General features: G+C 44.5%; 1 protein-coding gene across 1 annotated transcript; it reads right to left on the bottom strand.

The window, feature by feature from the left end:
• Nucleotides 1-2,878: 2,878 nt before the first annotated feature.
• LOC144268547 (uncharacterized) lies at nucleotides 2,879-9,331 on the bottom strand. The gene is made up of 3 exons (XM_077823476.1): nucleotides 9,076-9,331; nucleotides 8,154-8,446; nucleotides 2,879-4,759 (listed from the first exon to the last, which is right to left on the bottom strand). Exon 3 carries the CDS (start codon nucleotides 4,646-4,648, stop codon nucleotides 3,491-3,493), a length of 1,158 nt encoding a protein of 385 aa, XP_077679602.1. The 5' UTR covers nucleotides 4,649-4,759; nucleotides 8,154-8,446; nucleotides 9,076-9,331; the 3' UTR covers nucleotides 2,879-3,490.
• Nucleotides 9,332-12,478: the final 3,147 nt, after the last annotated feature.

Here is a 12,478-nt window from a genome sequence, read left to right as displayed (position 1 = left end):
ATGAGAGCGTAACAATGTTGAAAGTGTTCCAAACATTATTTAATCGGAGAATTAAAAGTTTAGCAAAATGAAACCTTTACTAAGCATAATGAACAGGTTAATAAAAAGAAACCTATCTGGTGGTTTGACTCCAAAGCGAGATGCTTGGGCATGTGAAAGTGCCAATTAACCAAGAATACGATGACTCTTGTGAACAGTATGTGCAACCCCATCCAAAGAAAACGCCCATGACTGCAACTCAAGGAATCAGAGGTACAGGAACTCTCCAGCTTGAGCTGCAAAATCTTACCTAGAGGAATTTACAACACGTGGTTAAAGTCATCTGATCCGCAGAGCGTCTGATGTTTATCGAGCTGAGTAGAGAAGTCTCTGAAATCACTTACAAACCCTGATTCTGTCATGTGGCACACTAGGACACCACCAAAGTCACCCCATGCTGTTTACGTGGCCAGTTACAATAATAAATAGCTAAAATGGGAGGAGAGAGGGCAAATATAATTACAGTAAAAGATGTTTTATCCGGCACTTCACCAACCCGAAAGCTCTATAACCTGGCATTTCTGATCTTCATTGAAATTCCAGTTTATAGTCTGGTTGGTGCAGGGCTGACAGGGGGTTGGAGTGCGGGATGGGATGTGGGCTCTGGGAGGAAGTTTGGGTGCAGGAAGGGGCTCGGGGCAGCAGGTAGGGGCGCGGGAGGCGATGTGGGGTGCTGGATTCGGGGGCTGCTCACCTTGGGTGGCTCCCCACAAGTGGTGACCTGTCCCAGCTGCTCCTATGCGGCTCTCTGCACTACCCCCGCCCCGAGTGCCAGCTCTGCAGCCCCCATTGACTGGGAACTGTGGCCAATAGGAGCTATGAGGGGGGCACCTGCGGGCAGAGGCAGTGCGCAGAGCCACCTGCCATGCCTCCGCCTAGGAGCAGCCGGGACAGGTCTCCACTTGTGGGGAGCTGCCCAAGGTGAGAGCCTCCCGGATCTGGCACCCTGCACCCCCAACTGCTGCCCCAAGGCCCCTCCCACATCCAAACTCCCTCCCACAGCCCACGCCCAGCACGCCCTCCCGCACCTCAGCCCCCAGCCTCGCACCCCCTCCAGCACCCAAACTCCCTCCCTCTTAGTTAACTGGCATTTTTCACTTACCAGCACTCCCCATTTCCCCAACATGCCAGATAAAACAGCTTTTACTGTAGTTGGCAGCTTCACTTTCTTTAGGAGTAAGCTAGTGGCCTCCACAGAAATTATTTTTGTTTTGTCCAAATTTGCCAGAGTCCCTCTAGCTCTGGGTCCGAAATGTTCAGTATATCAGTGTCTAAAAGACACGGAAGGACACAGCAGTTTCCCTCATTAATACTGTGCTATATGGAGGACTTGTCCAACACACATAAACATACTTTCAATTCTGGGACATTACTGGAAGCAATACAAGAAGGGATAAATTCAGCATCTGAGCCCTGAGCTGGGGAAGAAATCCTGGCTGTATGCGCACTTGGGGTTGTTAGATCAGACTTATGAAGAGTGAAGTATGGCAATTTACTCTGACCTATGCTTTATTTTCTCAGGCTAGCTGCTCTTTTTCTCCTCAAGCCTTACAGTCATGGTTTTACTAGTGATTTTGGGAAGCTCAGAATTTATATTCCACAGTGCCCAGCAGTGTTCCTAGGAGCTGTGGTACTGGCTAATTTTCTAATGCCAGTAACTACTTTGTGGGATTAAATTAAAATGAATTTGAGAAACTAATGGTTGACATCCCATCCACAATCAAAATAAATCACTGTAGATTAAAGCAGTTAAGATTGATCTGAGCTCAAGACCCCATTCCACACACAGCAACAATCTAGCGTGACCAAGGTTTGTAAAACAGTTGGGATGGCTGTTTTACGGATGCAAGGTATTGTATAGGCATAGTCCATGCCATGAACTTTGCAGCAAGTTTGACCTAAATTCTGTGGCAAGGGGCTTGGAGTCCACAGCTCTTCAGTGAAGCAGAACGGAAATTCAGATCAGTTTAAAAATCGGTATTTTACTAAATTGAATATGCAAATGAATAATACAATCAGTACAGTATCCCTTATGTTACTTGAATTGATACTAAATGTAAGTAACCTTATGATTCCCCAAAATTTTACATTGTCAATGTGCTGCAGAACTTCATATTGAAAATGCATAACTGCACTGTATAATTTGTGGAGGGAAGCCAGTAATTTTGGGATACCAGTATCTTTTGGCATGGGAGGCAGTTTGGAACTGTGGGATGAATACATAAACTGGATGTTCCTGCTAAAATGATCAGCCATTAAATATTTAATGTTAACATTTTAATGTCCATCATTAGGTTTCAAAGTCAACAGATCCCCTAAGATGAATTGCGCAGTTCAGACCTCCTTTAGAGTAATTGTTTCCAGTATTTGCAGACTCCGGCAGATCTCACTGAGAACTAGGTTTTATTGGGACTTAATTTTTAAAATGACAGCTAAGATTCTAGTGAACACTTTGTGCAGCACACAAGGCCCTAGGTACAGGCATTGTGAGTTCATGGCATTCAAATGATTTGTTATGATGAATTTCCTCATGCTCACAGGGCCCCAGAAACAAGGAAATTTAAATTAAAATGTAATAATCAGCAAGACGTAATTTTCACTTTGTTGTTTTTGCCACTCTTCTGATTTTAAATTCTCAAATATTTGTTACTGTAATGCAGTAGCTGGGAATGGTCTCTCCTCCACTTAGACACAAGTGGCACAGATCCATACAAACAATCCACTCTTCCACACACTTCACAGCCACTTATACAAGTCTCTTTCCACCCACCGATATACATACATAACCATGGACAAAAGAGTATGTATTGGCTTCAGCTGTTTAATTAATTGTCAAATTTATTAGGGTTCTGGATTTTTACAGCCAACATACTTCTCTCCCAAACAAACATACTTCAATAAAAACATGACAGAATGCACAGAGAGAAGGTATGGATTGGCCAGCTCTGACTAAATGGACTGTGCAGTCCTTGCAAAGACTGCAATGACAGATCTCCAAATCCAGTGCTGAAGAGCAGTCACAATCAGTTCAGCCCAGGACTGCAGTAGGGCTCCATTTAACACACCAGGCCTAGAGAAAAGCTCAACTTAACGCACCCCAAGAAAAGTCCAGCTAGTTATGACAATGCTCACTACCTTGTAGGAGCTTCACTTCCATATATGTCCTTTGACTTCTCTGACCTCATTATTTAATGGACATGGAGCTTTTTCCTATTGTAACTCCACAGGACAGGTGCCAGGCCAGTCAGTATTGACTACCTGCAGAGATCACGGAGTTCCTTACAAGGCAATATCTCCATAATAGACTTATACTGGCCCTCCTTCAGGAAGAGAGTTGTGGACCAGTTTGTGTGTGTGTGGGGGGCTGGGAGCAATCTCTCTAAGATAACTGAACAGTTCTTGTTCTAGTGACAGGCAAAGAATGGTGACCACAATCATAGAGCCCTAAACACTAAGATTTGTCCACTTTATGTGTGCGCTCATGCCTCCTTAGAGTGCCTGACTCTGTGAAGGAATGACCGCAGTAAGCACAAGAGTAGGGTTTTTCTCCAGTATGGATCCGCTGATGGCGCTGTAGTGATGCCAGTCTTGTGAAGGTCCCTCCGCACTCTTCACAATAGAAAGGGCGCTCTCCAGAGTGAGTCTGTTGGTGCCGTTTCAACCTCAGTAGTTGGACAAAGGCCATACCACATTCTTGACATTTATATGGTTTGTCCTCTCGATGGATCACTTTGTGTTTCGACAGCAGATTAGGTTTACGGAAACCTTTGCCACACATTGGACAGATGTAAGGTTTAGACTCTTCTTCCCCAGGCTTTTTATTTTCTGAACACTGCTGGTCAGTGTTTCCACTGCCATGCTTGTTTTGGTGCAATATTGACCATGGGTTCCTAACCATGCCATTTCCCAAAACTACCTTGGAGCGCTCAATTTTGTGCACATTGCGTAGGTGCCTCCAGACATCAGCCGTGCGAATGAAACCCTTGTCACACTCTGGACACTTGTGTGGCCTGTCACTAGAATGAATGAGCTTGTGCATTCGCAAGTTTGCAGCACGGAAGAACTCTTTGCCACAGATGGGGCATTGGTATGAATGCTCTGTCAGATGGATATGTTTGTGTTCTTGTAATTCACCCAGATCCTGGAAAGAGACACCACACTTCTTGCACCTATAAGGAAAAGCTTCTCCAGAGATGGGCTCCAGGTCCTCCTCATCAAAAGCATCAACAAGAATGATGTTTTCATCATCCTCACTTAATCCTCCCTGAGGTTCCTCAGAGGAGTAGAACTCCAGATCCTCATCTTCACATTGAAGGTCAAAGTTGGTGTTGGAAGTGACAAAGACCCCAGCTGTAGTCTCACCTCGCTTCTGGTAGTAGGTCTCATAGGTTTCCTCGTCTTCACACTGCAATTCTACAGGGAGTTCTTGCTTACCTGAAGGTCCAGCAGGGCTACAACCAGGACTGCATGGTTGAGAGTAGTCTATGTCTACCTCCAACTGGAGACTAGATTTGCGACCCACCCGCTCAGAGGAATGACTGGAGTCATCTGAATGCTCCTCACCTGTGTCATAAGTGTCGTTATCGGACTCCCAGTCCACCTTGTCCATCCTGTGGTGTCATATACGGAGAGTGTATATGGCTTACTGTGGATGTAAGTATACCATGTTCTTATAGTCCTTCATGATTGGTTCATCTCGTTCTCAACTCCAATCACAGCCCTTCCGAGAAAAAACAGGTGATGATTTCATTAGCCAACTCGCCAGCATTCATATTAAGTAAAACGAAACAACCACAACAGAGATCTTTTTCTGGTGAACAGAATAATACTGAGACTTTGTACATTAGTTTCACTGTAGGGAACACTGGGTAGTTTACTATGATCATCAAATGGAACATTTCTATATCTCCATAAAATTAAATCCTCTATTTTAATTGGATCCTTTTGGCAAATCTGAATAATTAAGGTAACAGCTACTCGTTTCTCTAGTCTTAAAAAAAACCATTAAGAATTTCTACAATTTCTGTTTTAGAATTTAATAATGTGGATGCATCCACTTCACATATTTGGTGATCAGAGATTTGGTTTTGAGTTTTCCCTTGTTTTGTAATATGATTTAAAAACTATTCCCACACTTCTTTGAACCCTTCTACATCTATTCTACTCTTCTCCACAATATGTATATCATTATAAGATGGGACTTGTTAGATCTGAAATTCATTTTCCCTGGTAAACATTGATCCTGACAAACTTTTCCACACAAATAAACCACATGCCCTTTTCATATTAAACGCTCAGTAATGACCAACAGCCAGGCTACATAACAGAAGCAGCAAGAACATTTTATCATCTATTTTTGATGTTGTTGTTCTTGGGCCACTCCAAAACATTACTGTACTCTACTTGCTTTCTACTTTTCTAGTCTAGATCATTGTCTCCTTGCTTCTAGCTAGCAGAAGTCCTTCTGGGGTCTAGTACAATTTATAAAATATTTTAAATTGCATCTCTTCAATATTTAAATCCCTGCCAGCCATGTTGCTTCTTTTATGTTATTTGGCCTATTTCTGTGTCAGCCATCTAAAGTTTCCACATCAGATAGCCCTAGCCAATCCTGAGATAACAGCAAACATTTTTCTTCCTTTAAACATGGGCGGGACTGAGATATTCAAACTTATTCACTTAACTCCCAGGACAGACTCCCTTCACTACACAGGGCTTTATCAGAAGATTCATATTAAGTGTTCTCTTTGCATTGCTAGAGATATATCATTATGTATGAGTGACCACCAGGCACTTTATTTTCCTGTGCCCCGAATCTGCTCCCCAGCAGGAGCGCCAGGCAAGCCTCCACTCCCTGGCAGGAGTGCTAGGATGGGGAAGCCCCCATGCCCCAACCCCATTTCCCAGCAGGAGCACTAGGGGGGTGGGGGGCAAGGAAAGTGCAGGTGGAAGGGATGGGGAGGGGCCCACACTTGCTCTGGCCCAGTGCCCCACAAAACTGTAATCCACCTCTGAATACCAAATCAACAGCCCCCTCCCCAACTCACTGACTTTCCCCATACATACCCTTCTACTCATTCTCTTACGTATAGTATGTGATTTGCCCCTTGCGCGCCCCATCACCTTCCTTTTCTGTCCCATCTTTCCCCCCCTGCTATAGGTGATTCCCCAGCTCCACCCTTCCACATCCTTATTTGTATGGATTTGGTGTTCAATGCCCCTTCACTTGAATCCCAGCACTTTCCTGTGTGCCCAGTAACCTCCACCCATCCTAGTTCATTCTTTTTATTGCCTACCCATTTTCTCATTCTCCCACATGTTATCATCCCATCTTCTTCCACACATTCACATACCTCACAGGGCTAAACCTGGAGCAGTAAATTGTTTAAGGATGTGGGAATGATGTGCCATCCTAACTCAGTATTGTGTGTCACTTACTCCCCTTGGAAGAATCTGGTGCCATACCCCAATGGAGAACTGCTCTAAATACTGCTTACACTAGACATCTCGTGCTGAATGCACTGCTAGTATATATTAAACAATAAACTAATCTCATAAGAACAGTCATACTCAGTCAGACCAATGGTCCATCTAGCCCAGTATTCTGTCTTCCAGCAGTGGCCAATACCAGATTCTTCAGAGGCAATAAACAGAACAGAGCAATTTATCGAGTGATCCATCCCCTCTTGTCCAGTCCCAGCTTCTGCAGTCAGAAATTTAGGGACACCTAGAACATGGGGCTGTGTCCCTGACCATCTTGCTAATAGCCATTGATGAACCTATCTTCCATGAACTTGTCTAATCCTTCACAACATCCCCTGCCAACATATTCGACAGGTTGACTGTGCATTGTACAAAGTACTTCCCTTTGTTTGTTTTAAACCTACTGCCTATTAATTTCATTGGGTGATCTCCTGGTTTTTGTGTTATTTACTCCTTCACATAATACTTCCTTATTCACTTTCTCCACACCATTCATGATTTTATAGACCTCTATCGTATCCCCCCTTTGTTGTCTCTTTACTAAAATGAACAGTCCCTCCTTTTTAATTTCTCCTTATATGGAAGCTGTTCCATCCCTTTAATCATTTTTGTTGCCTTTTGCTGTACTTTTTCCAATTCTAATATATCTTTTTGAGACAGGGTGACCAGAACTGTATGCAATATTCAAAGTGTGGGCATACCATGGATTTATATAGTTGCATTATGATATTGTCTGTCTTATTATCTAACCTTTTCCTAATGGGACCTATATTCTGTTGGCTTTTTTGACTGCTGCTGCACACTGAGCTGATGTTTTCAAAGAACTATCCATAGTGACTCCAAGATCTTTTTCTTGAGTAGTAATAGCAAATTTAGACCCATAGTTTTGTATGTATAGTTCGGATTATGTTTTTCAATGTTGATTCTTTACATTTCTCAACATTGAATTTCATCTGCCATTTTGTTGTCCAGTCACCCAGTTTTGTGAGATCCCTTTGTAACTCTTCACAGTCAGTTTTGGCCTTAACTATCTTGAGTAATTTTGTATCATTTGCAAACTTTGCCACCTCACTGTTTACCCCCTTTTTCAGATAAATTATTAATATTTTGAACAGCACTGGTCCCAGTGCAGAGCCTTGGAGGACCCTACTATTTACCTCCTTCCACTGTGAAAACTGACCATTTAGTCCTACCCTTTGTTTCCTATCTTTTAATTAGTTACTGAGCCATGAGAGGATCTTCCTTCTTATCCCATAACAGCTACTTTGTTTAAGAGCCTTTGGTGAGGGACCTTGTCAAAGACTTGCTGAAAGTCCCAATATACTATATTCACTGGGTTACCCTTGCCCACGTTTGTTGACCCTTTCAAAGAATTCTAACAGATTGGTGAGGCACAATTTCCCTTTACAAAAGCCGTCTTGATTCTTTGCCCCCAACACATCATGTTCCTTTATGTGTCTAATAATTCTGTTATTTACTATAGTTTCAACCAATCCGCTTTGTACAGAAGTTAGTCTTACTGGCCTGCAATTGCCAGGATCACTTGTGGAGCCTTTTTTAAAAATTGGCATTACATTAGCTATCCACTAGTCATCTGTTACACAGGCTAATTTAAGCAATATATTACATACCACATTTCTGCAGTAGTTCTGCTATTTCATATTTGAGTTTCTTCAGAACTCTTTGGTGAATACCATCTGGTCTTGAGGACTTATTACTGTTTATCAATTTGTTCCCAAACCTCCTCTACTGACACGTCAAGCCAGGACAGTTCCTCAGATTTGTCACCTAAACATTCTCTGCAGTGAAGACCAATGCAAGGAATTCATGTAGCTTATCCACAATGGCCTTATCTTCCTTGAGTGTTCCTTAAGCACCAAAATTGTCCAGTGGGCTCACCGATTGTTTGGCAGGCTTCCTACTGCTGTACTTAAAAAAAAAAAAAAATGGCACTGTTAATTTTTGTGTCTTTTCCTAGTTGCTCTTCAAATTATTTACTGGCCTGCCTAATTATACTTTTACACTTAACTTGCCAGAGTTAATGCTCCTTTCTAGTTTCCTCAGTAGGATTTGACTTCCAATTTTTAAATAACATCTGTTTGTGTCTGACTGCATCTTTTACTGCTGTTTAGCCATGGTGGCATTTTTTTCAGCTCTTCATTGTTTTCTTTTATTTGATGTACACACATAGTTTGAACCTCTATAATGGTGTTTTGAAAAAAATTTCCATGCGGCTTGCAAGCACTTCACTCTTGTGACTGTTCCTTTTAATTTTCCACCTCAACCATAATCTCAGTAGTACAACTACCCCCGGTACAACACTAGTAGTTCCAACATCGGACACTCCAAGTATAGGGAAGCGGAATATGGGAGAGAAAAAAAGGCCAACAGGAGGGGGAAGAGACCAGAGGGGACTGTGGCTGGAGATGCTGAAGGAAGGAGGAGAAAAGACAGCAGGGGAAGGAGGAGGAGGAGAAATCAAGGGAGAAAGATGCCATGCCAAGACACAGAGAAGAAAGTTCCCACCGCGCCAGGCCCGCCCACCAGACACACCTGCCTCCAGCACAGCTCCCTGCAGTCCCGTTATCAGGCAGCGGCTCCAGGGACGGGGCGGGCTACATCCCCCGACCTAAGAGACAGACACCGACAGGGAATGAGCCTTGCGGGGCCGGTCCCTCCGCTCCCTGCAGCACCGTGACCCGCCCCGCCCGGGCCAACACGCTCCCTCTGGCGGCTGGTCCCCGCGGAGCGCTGCCCCCCGCCTGCTCCCGGCTCCGGTGGAGCGAACACCGGCCATTCGCTGCCCCGCCCCGCGGCTCTGCCCGCAGCGCTCCTCGCCCGGACCCGGCCGCCTCCCGGGCGTGTCCTGCCCCGGCCCCACCCCCCGCGGGGCGGAGCCCGCCCTGCGCTCACCCGGCCCGGAGCAGCGGGCGCTGCCGGCAGGGCGCTCTGGCCCCGGGGCTCACCGTGCGGGGCGGCCCCGCGCCTCAGCCCGAGGCTGCCGCCCGGAGCTCTAACGGGGCCGGCCCAAGCGGGAGAACGGAGCGGGGTGAGCGCCCCATGCCGCGCCGGGGGTCCGGAACCCTCCGCCCCACTGCGCAAGCGCCGAACTGCAGGAGCGCCTGCGCAGCGGCCGCCCCGCAGCCCCAGTCGCGGCTGTTACTGCCCGGAGTCCACCAAGCCGCGGGGGCTCCGCGGGCACGGCGGGTGGGGGTGCCGGCTGCGTGCGCGCAGAGAGTGGCGGGGCCGGCGGGCTCGGGAGAAGGCGGGGGCCTGAAGTGGTGCTGGGTTTTTTGACGTGTTATTCTTTTATTTAGCCTTCCCGGTGCTCGCATCAGCTGTGGGCATCGCTTCCCCCCGGGGCCCTCCCGCGGCCAGCCTCTCGTCTCTGTCCACGTCCCTGTCTTGGTGACTGCAGCAGCCCCCCGCCCGGGAAAATACTCTTTGTTTGAGGTCTTTGATCAGCGGTCTTCTTAGTTTTACCCCAACTGGCACCTTGACTCCAAACTTTCTTTTCCTGCTCTACCACCCATCACAAGCTGCTGTCCTAGGGCACAGCCACGCACTTCCCCCCCCCCCCCAAAATGTACAGGCAGGGATAGTATTTGCCCACGATGAATGTTACTTCAAATTTCGGTTGTGTAGTCTCCCCCTCTTTAACCCCTGGGAAGAGGAGGAAAGGTCATTGGCCCCTGCATCCCTATTTAAGGTGGGCACTTTAGCACATACTTAAGTCCCAGTGAAGCCCCTGGGACTCCCACCCATGCTTAAAGTCAAACATATACTAAGCTGCTTTCTTGAATCTAGACCTCAATGAACTGATTAAACTATATTCTAGTGCCTTTCTTAATGCATATTCGAGGGGTGGATGTATATAAACTATAATTGCAAGGATGACTGTAACCATCCATTAGTAAATTTCACCACAAAGATCACCATACTACAGAACTAGAACTTTAACCATTTTGTCCAAATATTGGGAAGTTGTTATGTGTTTTCCTCAAGAATCATGTGTGTCCTTCCATCAGCATGATACATGAACACAAATGTTGATTTCCCTTTTCATAGCAGAAACAAGTGGCCTTTCCACCACTGGGTTGGAAAACCTCACTCAAACTCACAGTAATCTCTCTTTGTCCATATTTAATGATACTTCAACCAAAGAAGTGGCATTCCTGGATGAAAAATAAAACCTTCAAAGAGACCAGTTTTCATGACTGCATTTAGTCTCTCCCTTTCAAAAACTAGGGCCATTAACTGTTGCAGGGTAATATTTTCTGGTGACCCTAAACATTTGTATTTTCATTCTGTAAAAATGCAAACAGGATGCTGAAAACTACCCATGGCAACCAGAGACATTATTTCGTGCAACCCCGCTTCAAATCTAAGGGAGCCCAGAAGACGTATACAAATGCCTCACACTACAGAAATATATAGACTTTATATACAAAGTGTTTCATAAAAAAATATATATATACCATCCCTGCATACTGCAGCTAGATCCATACTTCAGCCTTAGGGGAAAGAACAAGTATTGTGAAGGAGGGTAGCTCAATGAGCTGGAGCAAGAGGACAGTAGAAAATATTTTCATCACAGGCACTGTCTCCATCCACAACCATTCATGGCAATTAGAACAACAAACCCACTAGTGATGAGCTGAAATAAACTCTAAAACAATGCATTTTTAGAATATGAATGTGTAATATAAGCTTATAAGGAATTTTACTCCTAAAGTTTTCACCTTAAATCACTTTTTTTCAACTAGGTGGGCAACAGACTAGACAAGGGAGGGCAAGAGAAGAAGACAGGAAAACTGGGGGCATTTTTACTTCATCTATCGCACCACTCACTGCAAAGAGTTCCTACAACCATGGGTAAAATAGCAGACACCACCTTGGAAGCCATCCTGCTCCCACGATCCCTCCCCATAATATAGCCAGCTACAAGAGCAGTTGGCATATACAATGTTGCCAGCAGAGGAAGCACAGGTGTGGCTTAAAAGGACATTTATCAATTACATGCTCTCATTAACATCCCTACCTACTTTTAAGATATCTAATAGGCCCTACATAATGGTACTAACTGCTTAGCTGAGTGATTTATGGGACACTATCAACTTGAAATAATGATTACAGCTAACAATTTTGTACTTACTGTAGTTACAAGTAACTCCCAAGATTTATAGGACTTAAAAATGATTGTTCACACTTGTTTAGTTTACACAAAGTGTTGTCAAATACCCAAAGTAGAGAGAGTCAGGTTCACTGTTTTTGTGAACAACATTCTCAGAAATTTGAAAAAAAATGGGTGGTTAGCAGTAACAGCAGAAGCAGAGCTGAAATGAAAAAAAGAGAACAATCAGCACACAAGTGAAGTAAAAGGATACAGGAGGAGAGGTGTTCCTCTTAGGCCAACCCAAAAGACCCTTCTGGGACCGCCCCCCAACACATAGCAAACCAGAAACCACATTTAAAACATGTTAAAAAACTTTAAAAGGCATGCTATTTTAAGGGTTCAGTAGCTGAAAATTTGGCAAGGGGGGCTAATTAGTCAGTTTAGAAAAGAAAATTAAGTTGACACCATCCCTTTAAAAGTGCCCTAGAATTTCTAATAAAGACAGATACTGCTTAGCATATTGCATCTTCTAGAGTGAGGAACCTTAAATCTAAATATTAACAGTGTAAAAATCAGGAGTATTCTCCTTATTTTTATTAGCATTTTCTGATTTTAAACTTTCTGACATTTCTTACTGTAATGCAGTGGCTGGGAAGAGGAAAGGCTCTCCACCTAGCCACAAGTGGCACAAATCCATACAGGCAACCCACCATACTCATATGCACTATCACAGTGAGCCATACAACACTCTCTCCGTTTATCAATATACATATATAGGACATGGGTTATGTAAGCACATCAAAGATCAATAAATCCATAGGCAAGTGCATGCATAAAGGA

Source organism: Eretmochelys imbricata, chromosome 8, assembly GCF_965152235.1.
Source record: "Eretmochelys imbricata isolate rEreImb1 chromosome 8, rEreImb1.hap1, whole genome shotgun sequence".
Taxonomy (NCBI): domain Eukaryota; kingdom Metazoa; phylum Chordata; order Testudines; family Cheloniidae; genus Eretmochelys; species Eretmochelys imbricata.
This window is presented reverse-complemented; position numbering and strand designations above follow the sequence as displayed.

What these genes read in the sequence shown, in the direction of transcription:
- LOC144268547 (XM_077823476.1), bottom strand. Translation starts at nt 4,648, where the DNA reads ATGGACAAGGTGGACTGGGAGTCCGATAACGACACTTATGACACAGGT.